The sequence below is a fragment of the Zonotrichia leucophrys genome, chromosome 5, assembly GCF_028769735.1.
Source record: "Zonotrichia leucophrys gambelii isolate GWCS_2022_RI chromosome 5, RI_Zleu_2.0, whole genome shotgun sequence".
NCBI lineage: Eukaryota > Metazoa > Chordata > Aves > Passeriformes > Passerellidae > Zonotrichia > Zonotrichia leucophrys.
The window spans coordinates 33639158-33663385 of NC_088175.1; the positions used below are offsets into that span (position 1 = coordinate 33639158).

A 24228-nucleotide genomic window follows, 5' to 3' on the forward strand; every position below is an offset into this window, starting at 1 on the left:
AAAAGTTTTGTAGTCCTTGTCGAACAGAAAAACACTATTGCTCTTCACCAGTTTCATATTCAAGCTTAAAATAAAAAAGCAATCAGTATGCTGTTCTAAAGATTGCCTGAAAAAATGAGTTCTAAAATTAAGTTCTTAACATAATCTGCTCTGATACCTCTAAGCTAACATTTCTAGACTGCTTCAGCTTTCACATGGTTATGGTTGGACATATTTAGCCTGGCATCAAGACTGGATTAAGACAGGTCAGAAAAAGACAACCAAAAGAGAAATATAGTCAAACAAAAGGATCAAGCTTTTCTTAATATAGTTCTAAGCATCTGCAAGAGATAAATAACCTGAAAATATCACTATTCATTAAAACCTCAACAGTCACTTTTACAGTTCGGAGGGAGCTCCTCCATCCCCTGGTTCACATCTGTGCCAAACAACCCATGCCCAGTGAGGAACTAGAGTTGGTGGCTGCCTTTCTATCCAAACCCTGTTAGGCATCCTTTTCATCACCTTTTTTTTTTTAAAGTTATTCCATACAATAAGAAGCCTTTACAACATAATCTCCTTTTTTTAGAGAAACCAAAGATGCAATATGTCATCAGAGACAACTTCCAAACACAGCCTTGTAGAACACTTTGGCCTGCTTGAGGGAAAGAACTTGTGTTAACTCTGAAGGTGCAACTAGGGACAGAGAAGACATCCTTCCCAGCTGGAGGTGCAGAGTTGTTCAGAGAAGTAGATCTGATACAAGGCAGAAGTTATCACAGAAAGTGATTGTTTCCCCTTCACTGATTCTGGGCAAGAATCCTGTAGAAAACAAACTGGTTTTCTCAGTCAGAAAAGAGACAGCACATAAGGTCTTCAGCCAACATGGGAAGGAGTGCAGAGAAAAAGTGCACAATTACACAAAACAAGGAAGTGTCAGTAAGAGTTTGAACAGCAGAAATGAGCACTGCAAGAACTACACAGCAACTTTAGAGCTCATCACAGGGAGAGTCACATTACTGAAAATGACAGATTCTTTTATGAAGACTCAAGGCTGCAGTGTTAATCTATTACTTCACCTGCTGAAAAAGGCCATGCATCAGAACAAAATATGAATGAGCATTATGGAGATGTGCTCATCATACAGCATCTGGGTAATGATTAGTTCATCATTTCAACAAGCAAGAGGGAGCACACATCCATGACAGACATTAGAAGGGTCAAGACCAGCTACAGCAAGAAGCATTGATCAGTTTTGGCAGTAAGTCCAACACAAAAAAAAACAATGAAAGAGCTTGCACTTTCATTCTGCAGGGGCAAATCTTGAGGGACAGGAGGGGAAAAGAAATTAAAATCAGTTCAGGTACTGCATATGCTATTTTGCTCTACAGTGGCAGTTTCACAGCAGTGCTCAGGATGGGGCAGGTACCTGCACCAAGCAGAAGACAGACATCGCATTTTTCCACCTAGAGCCTTAACAACATGCCGTTATACCAGAAATTCAGCTAGAGGGTATGGGTTTCTAGCTATCATAAGTTTAAAAGCATAGCCAGAACACACTGAACTCCCTCAGCCTGCACACAGCTTTACTCTTCTGAGGGCTCTTCTGCCTACCTTCATCTGTGTGACTCCTTCAAATTCTCCTTGTTCTGGGAGTTCCCAACACCACAGACTCTGTGGCCAGCAGAAATCTCTGCTTACCCACACACACAGATCTGCGTCAGCTTCTGGGATAATTACATATAACTCATGTTTCTCCATAGGGAATTGAAGAGGAGGTGTCTTTCTTGAGGGGGCAGAAGCCATACTGTTATCTCCATAGCTTTCTAACGCTATGAAAACAGAGGTCTCATCACAAATCAAGCAATCCCTTTAAAATGCTCTTGTTCACGCTGGAGTAAAAAAGAAAGTCAGGTCAACAAATGACTGCCAGGGTAGTTCAGTCACTTAGTCCAGCCTTCCCACTTCAGGAAGACGGGAATGATTTCATACTAATGCATTTCAAGCAGAAAAATGAGTCAGTTTCCTGGCAGATAAAGAACCCTGTTTATTTACAGCCTTCAGTTTCAGCAGGTGCTCTCTCAAGAAGAGCAAGGGAGGAGGTCACTTACATCATCACACAAACAGCCATTTGGTGCAATCAGTTAAATATGTATGTGGAAAATGTTTAAAATGCATGCTAGCTATTCAACAGACCAGAACAGCTCAACTGGAGAAATCCAGAGTCATCATTCTTTTGCTTAGTTGTATTAATGAGTCAAATCACAGGTCTCCCTCTCTCCTCTTGGCCCAGGCCCACAGATTAGATGAATGCTGCCCTACTGCAAGTTCTCCAGCCCAGATTCTCATTGTAACAAGAAGCAAATAATTTGATACAGGCACTTTGTCTCCAGACACACCACGCTGTGAGTATTTCTAAAGAGCATGAAGAGTGAGTGCACACATGGAGTACATGTAAACTGAATGCATATCTAAAAATTCCAGGGTTGTATTACAATAAAAAGGCACACTACAATGCCAACATCTCCAGCTCTTCCCCACAGTGAAGAAAGCCACAGAGAGCTTTTAGATGAGCAAGCAAATCTGAAACAGTAGGTCTGAGAGCCTCCCCAAAACTTGTTTCTTGGCAAAAACCAAAACCAAATTGAAACTTAGACACTGTTTTAATGTGACTTATCTGAAGCCAGACTATAAGCTCTAAAAATCACAGCTAGATAGTTTAAGCACGTCACAGACCTCCATTAATCACAAGCTGAGCATCATCCCCTAGACAGAATACAACCACATGAACTCAAGACACACAGGTAAAAGAACAGAAACAGGAGCAACTGTACCTGGTCAAGTGAGCCTGTCTGGACATGCTGCCACCCTGCAGCAGCTGGATCAGGTGGCTGCAGGGAAAGTACGTGCAGACAACAGAGGAGACAGACACCCTAACAAAGGATGGCTTTCAAGAGCAGGGAGCTATTCACACTTCTTCCCTCTCCGCAGGAAAGTTGAGAACTGATATGTTTTATGGTATCCTCAAATAGCTATCTGTTTGAAGTCAGCTGTCTTTAAACTTCTGAGCAATGTGTGTTTATTCAAGATCTTTGGGCTACAGTCCTCTAATATGCATTCCTCAAAAAGACAAACAACCCCACAAAAAAACCTGCCCAAAACAACAACAATCAAAACTCACCCACCCAAATAACAAAAACAAACAAACCCCCCCCTCAACCCAATAAAAAGCCCATACATACACACACAAAAACGTCACCAAAAAAGCCCCAAACCCCACCCAACTCTAGATGTCAACAGAAGCAAAAATAATAGCCAGTTTGGAAGCATATACCTCTTCTATTCTCACTAAAACATCACTTTAATTCAAATTCAGTAAGCTTCTTTGCTGCCACACTGCACAGGTGAAACTCCAGAACAGTTCCCATAGAAAAGACACTTGTAGGGAAAGATGTTTCTATTATCTGGAGATTGCAGAAGAACAAACTTTACCCATTTCTTTTATAGGTGAACTTCTCATTGCTGTGCCTGGACTAAGAAGAGGGGTGGAATAAGGGCAATGGTTCAAATGGGAAAATACTATGAAGGTATTTGAGAAGGAGTTATTTTATACCTGCATTTTACACCTTTATAGTTTGCAAGTCAAGCTGCTACAAGAGGAACACAGGGAAATGGATTTCTTTTAGTCTGCTACAGTCATTGCTGCATATTTAAATTCAGGCCAAGAAAAAGAAAAAAAAAAAAGCAGCTTAAGCCTTTCTGCAAGTTTGGTGGAGGCTGCAGGTACATGTGCAGCCTCCTAGAGCACTGGGGGCAACTCAGCAGCAGGGAGTGACCTCCATCAGTTCCTGCAAGAAGGGAAAGCACACGGCAGCATCCTTCTTGCCCACCTACTCTCAGTGAAGAATAGGGCTCTAGCAACCTTACATTATTCTTAAATCAGGAAACTAGCAAAGGCAGGGGAAGGAATATTTGTGCAAGAAAACAGGCACTTCTTTCACTTGTTTTTCCACGTAACTAGCAGCATACTAAAGAGCTCAAACTTTTAGAACTTCAGTAAAAGAGTCTTTCCTGCCCACACAGAGACAGTAGGCTTAGTCTGAGGAAAAACCACAAAGGTGGAAGGGTGACTGTAATTGCCCAAAGGCATCAACTGACCATTTAGATACCATGGCAGCTTCTCCTATAGTTCAGGCTATGTTTACAGTCTCATGATAAAATGAATTTGTATTTTCCAGTTGTTGTAAAGGCCAAACAAACAATATACACCAAGTTTGTCCACAGCCTGCACATCTCACACATAAACAATGCTAATTATCATGTTTGAATGCTCATGTCACCTTCAGACTATCATTTTACTTTATGCTCACAACAGACAACAAACTAGGTCTTTGTTGACTCTAACATGTCCTGGCTAAGGTTTACAGAAATCATTCCCATATCACACAGTTCTGGCTTTCTCTCCTCAAGCACATCTTCCCAAGCACAAACCCAAATCTCTTCTCTCTGTTGGCAAATCCATTTGTAATTTCTATTTACCCCAATACTCTCACTAACTGCTGAGATATTACTTATCTCTGTCACCACCATTTTCAAGAACAGTAAAAAAGCATCTTTGGAATTATTTCTTACCAAGTCTGATAACAGCCCAGCATAAACTCTTCCAAAACTATCAGAGTGCACATGGAGCCTACAAGGCTTGTCAGAAAAATCCTTCTTTCCACAGCACCAGTAAGGTCTACACACCATAACTTTAAACAAAATACTGAGTCAAACTACAAATGGCAGGACACAAGGCTAGCAAGGTTCCCACAACTAATGGGTCTGAACAAAAAGAGTCAAGAAAATTACGTTGGGTATGTCTAGATTTAGCACAGGCCACATTCCCACAGATGTGCAGTCTGGGCCAGTCTCTTCTCCACAGCTCAGGTGTGCCCTTCTGCTCAAGCCTCCCTTTCTCTGTGAGCTCAACATCACTGCCACAATATATATATTAATAACGTGAATAAGCAAGCCACAACTGCTGTAAGCAATTAGGAAAAAAATAGCAACTACAAAGATTTTGAGAAATAAGGAATGGAACAAAAGGCAGAACACACTAGGTATGTGTTCTGTCTTCACCATAAGAGACATTTGTATCTTTATATAAGGTAATTCCCTCCTGTTTTGGTTCCTGTCCCCCAAAAAGTAAAGTGAGTAGCACTACTCTCCTCTCTGATTTTGATGGTAAATGTCAGTCACAGAACTGTCTTCCCAGGCAATTCTGTATCCATGGCAGGGGACAAGGAAGTGTTCTGGTTGTTTAGTTGTTAAAGCAAGGATATGAGTGACAGACACCCTTTCATTCAGCACTTTGCACAGTGAGAAAGTTACCAGAACTCAGTACATGCAGAGATCCGATCAGCCTTGGTCATTTACACCAAAAACCAGAACTGCACATAAGAAGCTCAGGCTCCACCAGCATGAACTCAGAAAAAAAAGCTGCAAAAGTGACTGTAGTCTTTTCCATTTCATACACAGCACTGATCACTGGTGGGCAGGAATGGGGTTGCTCCTACCCTGTCAATCTACTTCAGCAATAGACTGGTCCCAATTCGATCACAAATGAGCACTGTGCCTACAGCTTTGAGCAGGAAGAGGCATCCCCTCAAGGCATTGAGTAAACCATACCCATTTGCACTAGGAAAAAAACCAAATCCAACACAAAAAATCCCCAAACATATTCTTTGCCTTATGGAAAAGCTCCAAAATTCAGGTAATAGCTCAAGGCATACTTGAAGAAGAGAATAAACAGAGCCCTCCAACCAACATCTGCCAAGCAATTCTCCAGAAAACAAGCTCCACATTACAAAAGTCCTCCGAGGGGGTGAACAGCCATTAAAATGAAAACAAAACCTTTGAGAAGGGAGACTCCAAAGACAGGCTTGGTAGGCAGTAAGCAAGAAGTCCAGACGAAATCTACAAGACTGCCGAGGCCTTTTAGAGCCGTAACTCATGAGCATTTACATATCAGAAAGACGAAATACCTGCCTCACCTTAGATCCACATCTGTCTTTTTCAAACCCTTACAAAAGCCAAAAGGACAAGCTCCACTCTTGCTTGCATTCTGTAACAGAGCCATTTCCCACCCGGATCCCCCGCATTTACGCCTTTCTCCAAACACTAAAGAACTTGCAATTGTATGGTAACTACAGAGATAAGCTGCCGTTTGGGAGTGGGGAGGGTCTCCAAGCTACCCTTCGTACAAGAACTTGGAAACTTTCAGGTTAGTAAAGGAGAGAAAGGAGCAGAAGCAACATTACCCCCTTGTGGCAGAAAAAGTAATATGGAAATAAGGTGAGAAATTCAAAAGGGAACAGACTAGGTGTTTCTCTTCATAGTTGCTGTAAGGAGAACTGTACGCGGCCAGAAGGTGATCAGCACCGAGGAGATGAGCTGGAGTCACTGTACTACATGGGGCCGGGCTCACATCACACTGCAAGAACAAGGCAGGAGGGACCAGAGTCCTCAAACAAGACCTGACAAAATGAAAGACACAGATTTGTCCCTGGACCCTGGTACGTGGTTCCAGGGAAGATGGTTTCACATGTCACTTGTGCACAGTGCATCCAACAGACTAAAATACAGCAAAGCCTTTGGTAAGCTGTGCCAGCTTCAACAGGTCAAATATTTGCACAGCACAGTGGCCTCTGCCTTTCATACCCTCACAAACCAACTAAAGGAGTTTATACAAGGGTCCTCAGACAAGAATTTCCCCACTTCACACACGCTCACTACTTTCCGCCTGTATGCATGACAAAAGTGTCACTCAGGATGGTTCAAAAGACTTCTCAGATTTTCAGGTAACTTCAATAATGTATCTTGTCTGTCAAACTAAATGGGTGAGGCCAGGTGAAAACATTATGTATTTATAAAATGCAGGCACAGAATTACTCATACCACAGCCTACAGAATTTGACCTCTGGAATGAGTGCAGTGGAGTGGTTAGAGAAGTTTAACATAATTGCCAGACACAGCTTCTTCATGGAAGAATAAGGATAATAAGCATTTCCTTGTGAAACATAAGGTTCATGCAAACCTGCCTGACAATAGAACAGGGCAGACCTTTCACTTGCAGTAATGTACTCAAATCCCTAGACAAACAGGTAAACCATATAAAAACTGTCTTTCCATGTATTACAAGCAGCTAAATCTATAGAGAACAATTTTCCTCTTCCTTCTTTTCCCCATCTGTAGGAACTGTTTCACTGAATAAGGTTTGAAATATGTTAGCAGGGACACACATCACTACTTGCTCCTTGCATCCAGAACTCAATAACAAAAATTAATTTATAACCTAATTATTTTCCTTTTTTTTCCCTAAAAAACCCACATTAATTCCACAGATGTCACTTGTGTCATACTAAAATAGCCAAAGAGAAAATCTGAATCAGTTTTATTAGCCAGCATTGCACCATACCTAGCATTAACTGCTGAATTGATACATATTTCAGCAGAGATCACTGCTAGGTTCTGTGTATCACTGTCTTAACAAAGTGGCACCAGCTCCTCTCAAACAAGCAGCTGACTAGGAGAATCCTCTTTCATTCCCCTTTCAACTTTTCATTATCAACCTGAATTGACCCACAAAGCAACAATGGCTTTAAGTACTTAGAGGATCGTTTCCCTCACTGAGATTACAGTATTAATACAAGACCTCCTCAACCCATTTTTAAATTAACTGGTAGTTATAAAAAAATTAAACTAGCTAACATCTGTTGCTCAGTTATCCTTCCTTCACCCAAATCTTCCCAACGGCTTCTGTGACCAATTTTATGCAGCACATTTCACATGGCAACTTCAGAGATTTCTGGGATTCTTTTCACTTCGACGTTAAAAGTGAGGCAAAGACATCCAGAGGGGAAAACTCCCTACATTTGAATTAATGAGATCAGTGTGGAGAAACTCAGAAAAGCTGAAGCTCAGTCTCACAAACTTGTGCTTAACCTAGACCATAAACTTTCCCCAAATTCATGCCTCACCAGCGCAGCTTCAAAAAGCACACGGCTCAATGCCACACTGCTTTCAGGCCAGGCTGAATGTGATGGGATTCCTTGTATTGCTGAGGCCCCCAGTGACACGCTTCTCCTAACAGAGGTGCCAGAGCTGTTAGTGAGGAATAGTGCCATTACATGCTTATTAATGGCTTTGTGATTTGTCCAAGATAATTAGCCTAGGACCATCAGAAAGAGCAGAATTCTCTCCTTACCCAGGTAATATAGTTGCATCAACAGAATTCAAAGAATAGCCTTCACTAAACTACCCTCTTAACTTAACTGACCCTCAATGGCAATGTTTCCCAGAAAGCTATTTCTCTGCTAGGAAGGTCATGTCAGGGAAGGAATCCTGCCCATGGACAGGGAATCAGAACATACACAGTTTTGAGACACAATTTTATCTTACGTTTTTCGGCTGACCTTAGAATATAGAGCTCAATTGCCCAATGAGGACATCTAATGGAGAGACAAAGAAGAACAGAATGATAAAATAGGTTATGAGCACATCTTGGATTCCAACACTAAGAATTAACCAGACCTTGATAGGCACAAAATTACATTGATTGGAAGTGTGTATACAGTTATCACTTCTACCCTCAGAAGTGGGTAGAAGCCTTTGAAGGCTTATCCTCTCCCTTGTATTTCATCAGCACTTTCAGCATTACATAGCTTATATCTCAGGACCCTCAGACCCCATCTTTGCATGCTCTGTAGCTCCAAAGGTTAAAAGACATTTGGGACTCTGCTGTGTAGAAGGTTTCAGCACTTCCCACTGTGAAAGCATGCCCTAGGTCTTGGGAGACATGAAGGCTTGGTACGAGATGCTCACTCTATGCAAAATTTAGGCAAGTAGGTGCTTGCTGATTTGTTAATAAATTCACAGGATATTCTGAGTTGGAAAGGAACCACAAGGATGATCAAGCCCAACTCTTAAGTAAACAACCTGTATGGGGATTGAACCCACAACCTTGGTGCTATTAGCACCATGCTCTAACCCAACTGAGCTAATCTCATCTCCCATGTTCTATAAAGAAAAATATAAACAGCTAATTTGAGAATGGCAGCAAATTACACCTGCAGGATAGAGCTATCCTGCATGCAGGGTTCCTTTTAAGGGAAAAGATTTCATAAAGCCCCAAGCCCGCCCAATGTGTTTAACAAGAAAGGAAATAAAGTTTTACTTCAAGGAAATTGCCACAAGGATTTAATACCAGACTACCCACTGCTTCCAGCTTCTTGCTTCAGAACTCTACACAAAACCTTGACTTCAGTTAGAAGGGAAGGCGAAACCCTTGCTGTGCCTGTTCTTTAGAAAGGCCTGATAACAGAAGCAGGAGATGGGGAAAACAAAAGAGTCCCTAGGAGATTCTCAACAACCTCTGCCAGAAAGGTTTCATCTTACAGGAATTCCTCTGGAATTAAGCTCATGCATCAAACTACCCACTCCAAATCAGAAGTCTCTGCAAAAAGCACCTGTTTGCTCAGCTGATCGGGTAGGCAAGTAACCCTTCATAAATGCTACAGCCACTGGAGCAGGCAGCAGCAATCACCATGGATGACAGGCAAAGTGACCCAGAGATTTAGTCATAGGACCCTCCTTAGACTCCTGCAGCCTGGGGTGGATCAATTATGTGCCTCAGGACATTTTAAAATTACAGTTACCACAGAAAAGATCGTATCTACATCTCATTGTCCAAACACGTGCCAAGTGCCCAGTCAATAAGAGGGTTATGTGCCCTGTTATTTCTGACACTGCAGTGACTCATCCCAGAAAACGAGACACAGTGGAGATGACATAAGCATGTACCACTATTTCGAAAGAAATATAACGCAAGACTTACTCAAGTGCCATTTAAAAGCTAAATTTGTCAGCTCCTTCTTACTCTTATGCCCTTTAATAGGAGACAAGAGGATACCTGACTTAAATTAACAGTAGGTAAGTTCAGGCCCAAAAAGTAGCTCCCATGTAATCAGCTTGAGACTCTCATTATGGTAGGCTATTAAAAAAAAAAAGCAAAAACTGGGGCAAGGATTTAGAAACTGATTAATAATTTTATGACCACCACCACTTATTTGCTATGCAACTACAACAAGAAAGGCAGTCACTGTTCCAGCCTCAGTATAATCAGCTTATCTGCAGGACAGAGGAAAGAATTCCCTTTCCTCAAGCACTCCTGTGTACAAAACCTTCTTAGTTAGTTACATCTGCATCCAACCTGGAAATTTTGCTTTTCTACACTCAAAGCATCTGTTTCAGAGAAACAGAAAGACTGAACCTTTCCTCTGGTGAGAGCACAAACCACTTGACAGAGAAGATGTGAAACTGAAACCCAGTGTGGAAACCCCATGCAAAGTACCAATGTAGCTGTATCATCCACACAAGCCAGTGAAGACCCTCTGACACAAAGGATAGTCTTTCCTGACACAAGTTCAATTTAGCTTATCCAGTTTCTTGTATCATATCTGAAGCAGAAGAAAAACATCCTTCCAAAAAAAAGAATCACCTAAAAAAGAAGACAGCAAAGCCTAAAATTTTCAGTGACCAGCATGTCTCCAACCAGCTCAGGTCAACGGGAGCCACTTTAAAAGCTAACCTCTCTTACCAGCAGCAATCAACTGCATATACCCAAACCAATGACAAAGGGCTTTGACTATTTTCCCCTCTGGGCAACTCTAAGGAAATTATTGTTAACCCTTTTACCTTAACAACTTACTCATGGCCAGTTTTCCATGCCAACCCTGGGCAGATTCTCCATGCATAGCACGTGATGACAGGGTGTGTGACAGGGAGCACCAAGGACAGCATTAACATATCCTGAGTTTCTATGTTTCTGCAGGGTCTCAGAAACACCAGGAACACAGTTCACCCCAGAGATCTGCTAAAGGTGCCCATCTTTTTGCCTGTCTGTACTACCATTGAGAGGTCCAGTCTCCGCCCTTACAATATTCAGAACGTATTTGCAGCATGACAATGGCAGCTATGAACACATCAACACCAACATCTCTACTTTTGTCTGCATGAACAGAACACGGCCATATGAGAAAAGGTTTTTAACTCTGAAAATCTTGAAAAACCTCAGACTATATGGGAAAGGTTTAAGAAAAAAATAGAGGAGGAAGGGCAAGCATGTATCTTACCTCCTGAGTGAATCCTCCTCTGAGCTTTCCTCAGGCATTTCCTGGTTTAAGGCCTCCTGTGATACATTCCCAGGTCTGCTTGAAGCCGACTGGCTGTAAACTCTTTCCCAGTGCCCCGTCTCCTGGTTAAAGACCACTCCCACGGTCCTCTCCTCCTGCGGGGTGGAAGAGCTGCCCAGCTGCAGTCTGCTAGAGGCAGGAGCTCTGCCCTCGGTTCTCTCTGCAGGCTGCACCTGGCTGGTATTTGGAGGCACACCCTCAAATGTGCTTTGGACCTGCCCTGGTGTGTAGCTAGGCGTGCTTCTTTCCCAGCGCAGCGTGTCATTGTTAAAGGTCAGCAGGTTATGACAAGCACGACAGCGGTTCAGGTGACCCCGGGACAAATTGGAACTGTTTTCACTGCTTTGTGGAGTCTGCTGATGGGAGGGACCGGGTCGATCAGGCTCAATGTTGTTGTTGAGCATTTCTTGAGCCTGCTGCGACTGGCTGGGCTCCCCACCAATCCCCTGATCTAACTCCTGAAGCCGGTCATATTCCAGGAAGAATCGCCTCAAATCACACTGGAGCTCATTACGAATGCTGGCCTGATTGCTCGGGCCAGCACTACTACCACCGTTCACCTCAGCCCCCGTGGCCAGAAAGCCCCTCCCTTCTGTTGCAGAGGTATAGACCGAAGCCTGGGAACCTCCCTCCTGCTGTCTGAGCACGGACAGTAAGCTCACGGAGGAGGCACTGGTCCTAGGGGGAGGCATGGCTTCCAGCTCGGACCGAGAGCTCATGTTCAGCACTGTCCTGGACCAGTCAGACCCACCCAAGCCTGAAGCCATCTCTCTCGCAGACTGTTGGTACCGGGACTGGTGGCCTGCCAAGGACCCGCTGAGGGAGCGCCGCGTGGGGCCCAGGCTAAGGTTGCGCAGGGTGTTGCCAGCAGTGCTGCTCTGAACTGTGCTGAAAGCAGAGGGCCTGTTAAGTATCCCCTGCTCCTCCTGCGCTACGGATGCCTGCTCTGGGGGTTGATAAGGCTCTGTCTGCACAGAGGAGAAGGAAGTGCCAGTGGCCCCAGAAGACGTGGAGGGTGCGTTTTCCTGGTGTGGGAAGAGAGAAGAAGGAAGTCTTGCACTAGAGCATCGGCTGCAAAGGCACAACATCCCCAGGTGCTGGCAGCACTCTGCTGTGGGATAGCTGACTCGCTCCCGGAGCCTGTTATAGACAGATGCCCTTGTGTTCTCACTGGCTGGAGGCGGAGGTGGTGGTGGTGGTGGCGGTGGAGGGGATGGGGTAGCAGAGTCTTGAACACTGTTTTGCTCTCCCACCTGTATGCCAGAGGAGCGGGAGGACAACATATGCAGGAAGTTGTGGAGGAGGGGTGTGCGCCTCACAGGCTGAGATGGAAGGATAGCACGCTGACGATAATGCGGCATCTCTGTGCTGTCCACGGAGATTTCCACTTCCTCATCGCTCTGCAGAAGGAAACAGGCAAAGTTCAGTCACCTCAAGGCAAAATCCTATACTTCCAAATAAACGGCAGAAAGTCAGCTACCAGCCCAGACAGATGAAAGGATGTGATAAATCCCTTCCTAAAGGCCTTGACTTGGAGGAAATTAGTTGAGATGATTTCTCAGTTAATTTTATGGATCTAGACAACCTCTTCCTACAGCTCAGTGAGCTTTCACAATACACTGCTCGTGCAAACAGAAGTATCAGCGTCTGAGAGTCAAAAGCTGAGGGAAGAATTGTTAATACCTCAAATAGCTTCAAATCCAAAAGAACATCACAATTGAAAGAACTGAAAGAACAGGACCACTGAGACCTCTTCCCACCATTAGTCAGACAGAGAGGGCAAAACAAACGCATTTTGGAAAGCATTTTATTAGCCATGCACATAAGAACATGTTACATTGCTATTGTATCACCAAACAAGGTGAGACAGAACTCAACTTAAAAAGACTTCAGGTTTTCAGAAAAACACAAGTCTGCTTAGAAACAGACTAGGGCTAAAGTACATAGAGCACCTTTTAACTAGCCAGTCAATACAAGCCCTGACATTGCCCTTACCTGCTGGTTAGAAGGATTAACTATCGCTGTGAGCAAGTAGTGTCCCAAGGGATCAAACCGTACCAGCCTAAAACAAAAGCAGTGCCAGAATATCAATCATCAGTTCACATTCCACACTGACACAGGAAGCTGAACACAGCAGGGAAGAAAACCCCACATGACATGTTTGCAGTGAGAATATTACTATATTATCACCATATTTTTACGAAGGCCTAAGAGTTTATGCATTAAGAAGAACAAAATGTACCTATCTAGCTGAAGACTGCAGTTATTTTATAGTCCCCAGCACCACTACACCAAAGTTAAAAGCTGGATGTAAGTACTGCTGCATCAATTGAAATAGCCAGAAATTTTAAAGGAATACAAGTGTTTAGATTACAAAATGCAATTGGTACAAAGGGAGAGATTAACAAAGGGAGAGATGTGGCCTTGATGCCACATCTTTGTCTTATTTTAAATTGCTCAAAAGCAGCCATTAGGTTTCCAGCAATCCAGTTTCCTCTACAAGTGTGTTAAATAGCTCAGCATTTTGTTTGAGCAGTTCCTGGGTTTTCTCATCCTTATGGCTGACAAGTTTAATTACTAAGCTTACAATTCAACATGAAGTAGATTCTGGACATTTAATGGACACATGCCATATTACAAATATGAACAACCCAGCTGATCTATGAATTTCAATTGCTTTTCTTTCTGCCCACAGAACTGGTTTTCTACCAGCTGAATCAAGGAGCTCCAAGCAACACTTTACTGCTTGAGTGCACAGGGTGTAGCATCCCAGAGGAACCTCACCCACACTTTCTAAACCTGACCATTTTTCACACACAAGTTCTTTTCACCCAGAAGCAGGAGCTCACCTGACCCGCTCCATTTCACTGGCTGTTTTCACCACTGCAAAAGGCTCCCGACGACTCCAGTCCCAGAAATGTATCTCATTGGCAGTGGCAATCAGCAAGAGCTGAGCCGTAGGATGAAAAGCAAGTGATGCAATGGCATTGTTGCTATCTGTGAACCAGCTCTCACTTCCACCCTAGAGTGAGGAGACAACAACCGCAAGCAGTTTGTCACAAAGTTTGCTATCATTAAGTTTCCATGTACTTGCCACGCCTCCCAGCCCGCCTAAAGCATCGCAAGTGAGGCGCTCCCTTGGCAACAACAGCTGTTCCTATACAAGGTCTGTGCCAGGTCTAAAATGTAATGCTACTTGCAACAATGACCACAGATGTATTTTTGTAGCTAAGTGTCTCAAGCAGCCTGTAAAAATCCTTCATTAAAAACAAAACAAACAAGCCCATGTGTTTTGTCTCTGTGCCATTTACCAAACTAGGTAGAGCAGCAGCTTCTCTAATGAACAGTTCAGATAGGCTCAGTGGAATAACAAACAGCATGTCTCTCACAAAGGCTAAACAGGCACCTTGCACAACGTTCTCCAGAATTACCTGTACCACTGCAATCAATAAAACTGGTGCTGCTAAGAAGCATGACCTACCTGGCAGGACTGAAAAAAGGAGCTGTCACCTCCTCTCTAGAGAGAACAGGATGGCTATGGTCTGTTCTATGCTTTTACACAGAGGTGTCAGAAAAGCTTCCAAACAGCTCTCTTACCAGGTAACATTTGGAAAACAAACTCAGCCAAAAAAAGTCACCACCCACCAAATATCAAAGGAACGTATGTTTCAGGAAAGACTTACATGTAAATCCCAAATTCTGACCTCCCCGTCCAGGCATCCTGAAGCAATGAGGCCTGGGATGGTGGGATGGAAGGTGACACACCAGGGAGTGCGGCGATGTCCAACCAAGGAATGAACACACTTGCCCGTTTTCACCTCTGTGATGTAGATGTTGTGGTTCACATGCGTGGAGGCCATTAGGGTCCTGGGAATGCAGAAGGTATGACAAACATTAGCATAAGAAGAAATCAGCAAAATTAGACCGTAGTTAGCTTCATCTCAACAGGGTCTGTTCACACTTAACCCAGCAGCTCTCCCACACAGAGCTCAAAGGGTAAGAGGCTACTGTTGCACCAATGTCACAAAACTTTCTGAGCCAGATTTCAGGGTCCATGCAAACATGAGCTCATCTGAATCTGCAAGCACAAACTTGACCTTGAACGTCAGAGTGAACATGCAGCTCAGAAGGCACTCCCGACTGCCAGTCTGGGGCAAATAAATATTCCCAACTCTCCACACTGTCTCAACCCCTGTCAAATCAAGTGATACTATGAGAGATCCCACCTCCATTTCTGCTTCCAATACACACATCATCCTGCTCTGTTCTTTATTCCTAGATATCCCAGTGAATGCGTCACATCATTTGGGCATGTTATATTAAAATATCCTTTACTCCCTTTAGTTTCTTATGAAATCCCATGGTGTCTGCACAGATCCTTTTTCCTTACAATTTTGTATCACCTGGGTACCTCAGAAATTAAACACCAACTATGCTCGAAGCTGTGAGATTAGGAAGGTGCACACATTCCATCCATGCATGTCAGGAACCAGAAGTTTCATTCGGCTGCTCAGGACTGGACAACTCAATGGGCACCAGCCTCCATCACTTTTGTAAGTGTAGGGAGACTGCTGAAACAGGGAACGAACTAGGAGTTAATTACCTGTCTGGACTAAACGCCAGCAAGAAGGTGGAGCGTGGACTGTCTGGTAACTCAACTTTCTGAAAAAGCCAACAAAGCAGGAAGTGTTGCAAGAGTCATATGATAATACTTTAACTGTAAGCCACACAGACAACAAGGGGAACCCACTGCAGGAACATATCTAGTATCACATCACTGCAGGAACTGAACAGAGCCAGAGAGCATATCAAGTGTAACACATCAAAGGTATAATCACAAGACAATTTATTTCGAATCCCTGCCTCCCTTCCCCCATCCCAAGATCAAGCTATGCAGCTCTATCCCACAACCTTACCTTGCCCTCCCATTTCATCCATCGAGTTTTATCCTCCACCAGCTCCTGCAGAAGCCGCTGAGCACCCAAGGCTTGGGTGCCCCGTTCCCTACCCCAAAGGATGCGGACAGCATTCTTCTCTGGGACAACCTTCATGGCTCTCAGCTGCCAACAGCACGCCTGCTACTGAGAGGAGACACCAGCACGTTCCAGATGACAACCACCACCAAGCTACAAATAAGCTATCCACATTTCAGTTGTTTATCTTCATGGAAACCTAAAAAGATAAGAGACTGATAAGGAAGGCAGCTTTTACTCAATTACCCCGATGAAGTAAAAGCTTTCAATCCTAAAAATACTAGATTTGAGAGACAAATCCTTCTTCTTACACAGCCTTTGCTACCTGCTTCCATTATCAAGGCCCCACTTTGACATTTCTGCAGCCAAAGATTACTTTGAAAACATCCAGTTCTTCCCTTGTACACGTGCCCTAGCCCCACTACACATATGGAGAATTCAAAATTTCCCTTCAAATTCTTCTCCTTCCCTTCATCTCTTGCTGTATATAATAAGGGAAAAAAGATTTATGAAGATACAGTCTTTACACCTTGAAGATTTAGGTCCTATCTGGGAAGGGTGTCTGAAAGCCAGAGGAACAGTATTACCAAACTGACAATATGACAGAAGAATCTTCCAGGAACTACTCAAATTTCAGTAACAGGTCTAACTCTAAAGGTCAGACAACTGGCAGATCTCAAGTCCAAATTATTTCCAACTCCATCAACAGCTTAAAAATATTAAAATAATGATGTATGGGACAGTTCCATCAAGATTATTCCATTGTCTGCACAGCACCCTTCAATCTGCATTGCTCTTAGAACAGCAGTTCACCCAAGTAATGCACGCTGGCAAAGAATAATGCTTTTGGAACACTTTGATCTGCAAAGGAAAGCTTTAATATCCACTGTCTAAAAAAAAAAAAAAACCAAAAACAAAATAAAGAAAATAAATAAATATTATAGTGACTAATAACAACCAAGTCACACAGCTTTTCAGTGGCGTCATATGATGGAGTACCACAAAAACATTATTGCCTTCTGATGCCAGCAGAGTGTGCATACTACTCTGCCATCTCTTGATAACATGAAGATCTAAAGACAAACCCTGCTCAGTTGATGTTACACTGAACAAAACCATCAATATTCAAGAGAGAAGGAAATAGCCATTTTAAAAAACAAAACAAAAAAGCACATAAAGAAGAAAAAAGGTTCATGTGTACAAGAGACAAATTGTTAAATGACAGAACTCAGAATGGTCAGTAGCAATATTTTCTTTCCTCCCACTTTCCCTAAAAAAACTCTCCTGAACAGATTATTTAAGACAGCTGCAGCTTATAGAGAGGAGCTGTCTAAAGATAAGCCAGGAAAATTACTTCCAAAAAAGCACACCAGTTTTTATTTGTAGAAGTAAAATAAAGAGTACTGAAGTAATTAATGAGTAAAGGCATCCACCTTCCTAGAAAATAAATTCTCCAGAGTGAATTTTGAGCTAGCTGCGAATTCCCTGATGCTTAATGTGAACAGCATGGGGATCATGAATTTTAGAAAAGCTGAACTCCATGATACACAATAAGTCCTCTTTTGAGAATCTGTGAAAGTTAGCTAAACACCAGGTAGGAATTATTCTACAAAATCAAAGCCTTACTGGAAAGCAACACAAAAACAAAATATATCATACTGCATGAGAGTTCTTAAAAATAACTGTACAGATTTAAAAAAGCCCATATCCAAAAAAGCTAGAAGGATAACTGGAATAGATACATCCAAAAGCACAATATAATACAGGAATCCTTACACTAAAAATCTTCTTTAGCTAAATGCTGATAAATCCTGATCCAGTTTCTGCAAACAGCACCAGGCACCCCTGTTCAGAAGTGACAAGATTCAGATGGTGAGCAGAAAGGAGGAGAAGGACAGCTCAGAACAATACAGGCAAAAAAAAGTCTGCTTTACAGGAGGAAACTGTACATCTAGTTTAACTCTTAATCTAGTAAAAGTAAGAAAACAGTAGCTGAATATTTTATATGGGTGTATTCAAGGAATTTGGACTACAATGACCCAAGAATAAACATATAAACAGGACACCAATGGAAGACTGGTCCTGCAGCTGGAATAAGCTGGAAGTTCAAAAAGATTTAAACTTTGGAACAGCCTTTCGATAGCTGTGAAGGACAAAGCACATAAATAACTTGAGATCATGGTAATGTATAAGCAGGGAAACAATCACTCACGAGAAAGAACAAGCTCTGACAACCTAGCAACATTTCAGTCCTATCAGAACTAATGTTCCCTAAAGTACAATTGGAACAAGGAAAACAAGAGGTTTAACAAATGACTTTAAGTTTATTTATGCCATGGACAAGCTTACATATTGTAAAATAAATGGGGAGATAAGTCCTACAACTGCAGTCAGTGAAATTCTAGCATTTTCCTTACTGAAGGACCAAGTCATCTCCACTATATAAAACCAAGTACATACCTTAAGACAGCTTATCTAAATCTCTGCATGTGTGTCCTAATTTATTCAACTAATCTGCCTATACCAAACACTTCATATGTGAGCCTGAGCATTTAACTTCACATTTTTCCCTCAGCGACCGTACCTCGTTTTTTCAGCTTCTTCTGACTCATGTCTTTATTCCATTTTAAAAGTAAACAAAGGAAACACCCAGGGCTCTAACCCTTCACAGTATCCTGCTAACCTGCTCAACATTTTGAAAAGCTGGGATCTCTTCAGAAAACACTGAATGCATCCTTCATGAGTAACGCTCAGATTCCAGTGTTACCTCGGATCCCTTCAGGGGCCAAACTGAATCCTTTTTCTGAGTTAGCCTGAACACAGGAACTGCTCCTCTACCGGGTGACACATTCAGTAACATTTCAGAAGGCAAAGAAACTCAGAGCCTTCAAATGCAGAAACAGATGCAGTGTAGCATTGGCAATGCAGTGAACACTGCTATTATCTTTGCTCATTTTAGAAGAAAGACTTTAACCTTTCTATTGGATAATGTGTTCAGCTTCAGTTTGTTTTGGTGTGGGGTTTTTGTTTTTTGTTTTTCCTTTACTTTTTTGGTTGTGTAGGGGTTTTTTGTGAGGGCGTTAAAGGAGCCAGTTTTTTTCTCTAACATAGTAAAGACAGACACCAGCTCTGAACATTTTGCTCAAATATAAGCTGAATAATGACAGCATGCTATTAAATACCATTAGCAGATAAACCATTGAAGTACCAACTGTATTTACAGCCACTCATTAGCCATCTGACTAACAAAGTCAAAATTAAATGCAGAGAGTTTGAAAATACTTCTTGGGACTCAGCATAAATAAAACTTGCAGCTCACTGGATCAAACCTGTTCAGGCGAGTGGTGGACTGATTCAGCAGCAGCATCTATTACAAATACCCACAATTATCATAACTGATCAACAGCTGACCACCTAAAGAGGGACTGGGATTGTTGTGTTCTCTTCTTGTTGTTGAGTTTGTTTCGTTTTGTTTACTTGTTTTTGGGGGGAGGGAGGGAGATTTGGATGGTTGGTTTAATCAGGATGATTGAAAGTGTCCAATAACTGCAAGATTAGCTGATGCCCTGAATGTGATGCAGATGACCACAAAAAAATTCTCAAAATGGAGAATCAAGAAATTTTTCTATGATCAGCAACTTTCTTTCCTTAAGAGTTTTCTCCCTTCAGGGCATTTCAGGACAACATGCTGGGCTGTTTACAGTACTGGAAAGAGCATTACATAGCCCAAACCCAAGCCTTTTACTTGCTCTGTGCCAGCCATCCCTGAAGAAGCCTAAAGAATTCCCAATATTGAGTAATGCAGGTTTACTTGAAATTGTCACTTTTACAGATGTTAAAGCTCTAAAAAACCAAAGTGAAGCTGCAAATTGGTAATACTTTGAAGTGGTACATGACCCCCTGAAAACACTGACAGAAAGGTAGGAAGAGAAGAGGAATAAAAAGAAGCACATTCAATTTACCATATAAAAAGGATGTCATAAGATATTTTATGCATTATGCAATTGCTCACCATCCCAGTTCAAAACTTCAGCACTTTAAAGAGATGATTGTTCCATTTCCTAATGTGCCCCTTCCCCATCTTTGTTGCTATATTTTGTGGAGATTCTGGTACCACCATGCTGGGAGCACAGCTGGCTTTGATACAAAGATGAATATTGCAATACTACCTTCAAGTTATTCCACTCTTCATGGGGGAAAAATGTTAGTTGGTGTAGCCTTCAGCTGTCAGACTAATCTATTACCACTGCAAAGAACTTTGTGGTTGTGTGCTGAGCCCAACACTTAAAGCCTTTCCTAATGCATGTGCACAGAGTCAGTGTAAACAGCTACATCAGTGTTTAAAAAGGGTAAAAAAATAAAGCTGCAATCAGTAAATGATATTTACAATGGGAGATCTACCCAAAAGAAACAAATGTCCAAATAATTTCAGACAATTTTGCTGCCCAAAGAGATCTCATGTGATTAATGAAGAAAGAGGCAATATGAAATGAAATATTAAAGCTGTCACTGACTTTGTAATCTGGGTTCCAGAGAGAGAATGCATTTATAAGACTCCCTGTAAGAGACCAGGGGAAAAAAAAGTCCCTTTGTCAGTTTTAAGACTTCCATAACATATTGACTGTAAAAGAGCCATGATGCACACACAGCTGATGGGCCAGGGCTGTATACTTTTTATTAAAACGACATGCATGGGAAAAAAAAGGACTCAAAACACAACAAAAGCAAAACTGTGGTGAACAATGAGGCATATCACTGTCCTGCAAAACCACAAGCCAGCCTGTCTCTAGAAAAGAAGAGGAAACAGATTATTACACTCAACTCCCCCAGTTCTGGCCAGGTGCCTACCTATCTTGTAAGGCAGAGTTACCTCTGGTTTCAAAATGTCTGTTCTGAAGAAGCGTGTCCAGCCCTAACAATGCCACTGCAGTTATTCCAAATTGAGTGCAGTATCTCAGGCTTTAACACCAGCAACATACCAAAAATGTCAAGAGAACTGTTTATTGCATTTAATAAATGTTAGTATTTTAAGTTTCATTTAATAAATATTAGCAATACTTTAGCATTCCCACTATTGCATATGTGGGTGGGTTCTCCAAGAGCAATCAGATCATCAGCCAGGCATGAAAAGAGTGAATGCAGCACTACAGCCCAAATGCTTTATCTTTGCTGACAGGGATCCTAATGAAGGCTGCAGTCACAAGACAGGCTATTTCCTCTGAGGATTTTCTACAAGTCAGTTCCCCTTGTATTTTACACAGCTTAATTTTGAAGCAAACTGTCTTACCAAGACCCCATGTGCTCTTCAGAAGTTCAAAAGAGCAAAAAGTGCCCACTGAAAACAGCCAAATCTCATCTTGCCAAAGACTATGAACTACACAGCCCCTCCTTTTGCAGGCACTTCATTGATAAAACAACAAAATCTGCTTCTGACACCCAGACAGGAGATCTCCAAGAACAAACCAGATGCCTAGAACATAATTTGGAATATAAAGAAGCAATCACACAGCTCCAGGGACTTTCTAGTTCCCTTCCTTGTTTGTAATCTGTGTTTCCCTCCCTTCTGCAATATGGAGATTTTGAGGCCATCGCTTTTCTAAACTGTATCATGTAAGAAGCCCTGCAACAGACACTACACCAGATAGAAGACCTGATTTATACCTGCAGTGTTATTAAAAATACTGATTCAATCCATATCAAATGTCATGCCATCCCCACTAACCCTTTCTGTGTCTCCGCCTGAAAAACTGAGCAAAACTTTAAAAAATGTTTATGTAAAAGCGAAACTAAAAAGCTGATTTGCCCTCTTTGCATTGCATCAACTCAGCTTAACAAACAAGACAACTCAAGGATCCTAGTTTGGTAAATCCCAATTTGCCAGGGGCAACGGCATGTGAACAATGCTGTAACAACAACAAAATCAGTAAAAAATAGGTGACATGACTCATATCCCAAACAGTAGCATGGGTCAAAACATAAGTATTGGAAAAACAGGACTATGTTCATTCTTAAAAGACAGGGCCATATGAATTTCTGGCAATATATCTAATTAGCTATAAATGTCTAAATTTACTTCAAACAACATTTGATTTGTCTTCCCTTAAGTCCATTTGTGGTAGTTCCAGATGAACCTTGAGACTGTTTAGAGATGTAGTCACTCAAAAAAAAACAAACAAACAAAACCAAAAGAAACAAAACCAAACCAAACAGAAAACCCAACCCCAAACACCAGAAAACATTTTGCATACAGCAAACTTCAAGATACCTTGTAGTAATATCTAAATGAACAAATATTTAAAATAAAGTTACATTGGACTAGAATCTTTAAACAAGATTAACCCACAAACAAAAACAGTCTATGGATGAGTAACAACAACTGTCTTAAGCATGATTAATCAAAACAAAAAAGACCCTAAACTCTAACCCATTATTTTGTTCTGTTTCTACTTGTGTGCTTGATTATGCTTCAAAAAACAAAAAAAGCTGCTGAATTTAAGAATTTAATTAGAACAAGAGTCAGTCTTCAACTAAGTGCCCCTAAACATGGAGAATAAAATACAGTTAGGAGAAGTGAAAGAAGTGATGCAACTATCCAAGAGAAACTTTCCCAAAACTAACACCATGAAGGCACTTCCATTATATGGTCCCAGTTTTACTCTTCCAAGCTTTTAAATACTCCCCAAAGTATTATAGTGTAAGCTGAAGTTCTGCCTTGATTAAAGCCAGAGAGAGACGGAAAGTAATTCAAAAGCACATTTTCTGTAGATGCAGCAGACACACTGCTCTAAATTGCACTCACTGCAATAAGTGTTGACACATAAAACAGGATTCCTAAAGAAAAATAACTTGTCTTAGTGCTTCATGATTGAAAAATTCAATGCTGTGCTTTAAACTGCAACTGCAAACAGCTCAGGAAATTCAATTACATTACAAAGATGTCAACAGTACTTTGTCATTTCAAGATCCTGTATGACTGCAACAAGTAACTAATTGCCATTAGAATCTTAATTTGTCTTTCCAGTCTGGATTAAACGAGCTAAATACACATGAAAGAACTTTTCAGATGAAAGAAGCACATTAAAATTCTGGCTATTTACAGCAAAATGATGAAGACATGGAAGAGAAACTTGCAGATCTCAACTCCTAAAGGTCAGAAAATGAATAGTAAATATAAAAAGAGAAGTAATAATAACAAAAAATGTAAGTGATCATCCATGTCTGGAGTCTGACAGTTTCATTTACCAAAGAGAATATGGAGCACTTTCATAACTATTATTGCAACTTCCATATAAACTTAATGAATTCTTGAGAAGAGAGATATTAGTTTCAATCCAGAAGATATGAAGAGAATAAATATGATTTCACAAAGCTGTAAGGTAAGTCAAGCAGCAGAACTGAGATCTGGAAGATTAAGAGTTAGTTTCCACAATTCCATACTCAAACCATAGCATCTTTTGTTAAGTACTATACACAGCAGGAAATGAGGGACAGAGAGAAGAAAAAGTCAGAGCACTAGAGAGACAGAGCAATGCAGAATTCAGATTAACCCCCTAAAAACCTATTCTCATTTAGATAGGAAGGCAAAGGAATTCTCAATTCAAAATCCCATGATTTACATTAATAGTCACATCAAGGTTCTTCACGCTCAAGGGCCACAGCCAGGTGCCCCCAAGTGACATCACACATTCCACAGTCATGTGGGATTGGATTGCCAACACTACAGAGCAGCAGAAGCAGCATCACATACCCCCAAGGTGAAGACAAAGTGTTTTATGCATTCAACGCTGCACTTAAGGCACATGCACCTCATCCAAGTAATAAAGAAAGAGCAACCAGAAGCAAAAACATGTTTTAGAAAATACAGGTAATATAATTTTTTGCTCACATGGAGATACAGTAACAAGACAAAAAGCAAAAATTATCCACACAGAAGCTGAAGTCTTCACACAAAGATGTATCAGAATTATAGAAGAGGTGGGAGACAATGAAGCTTTAGACTCTGAACAAAGAAACACAGCCAATTCTTCGCACTCTTGCCCTTC

The 24228-nt window shown here is 41.6% G+C and overlaps 1 protein-coding gene across 2 annotated transcripts in view; it reads right to left on the reverse strand.

Annotated features, from left to right (window-relative positions):
• AMBRA1 (autophagy and beclin 1 regulator 1) overlaps positions 1-24228 on the reverse strand; it is a 125984-nt gene that overhangs the window by 98870 nt on the left and 2886 nt on the right. For both annotated transcript variants that reach the window (XM_064714473.1, XM_064714474.1), the window contains exons 2-7: positions 16130-16385; positions 15817-15875; positions 14897-15080; positions 14063-14235; positions 13209-13275; positions 11154-12613 (exon numbers count right to left, since the gene is read on the reverse strand). In XM_064714473.1, coding sequence (XP_064570543.1) covers positions 11154-12613; positions 13209-13275; positions 14063-14235; positions 14897-15080; positions 15817-15875; positions 16130-16264 — 2078 coding nt within the window. In that variant the 5' untranslated portion in view covers positions 16265-16385. The remainder of the gene's footprint in view (positions 1-11153; positions 12614-13208; positions 13276-14062; positions 14236-14896; positions 15081-15816; positions 15876-16129; positions 16386-24228) is intronic.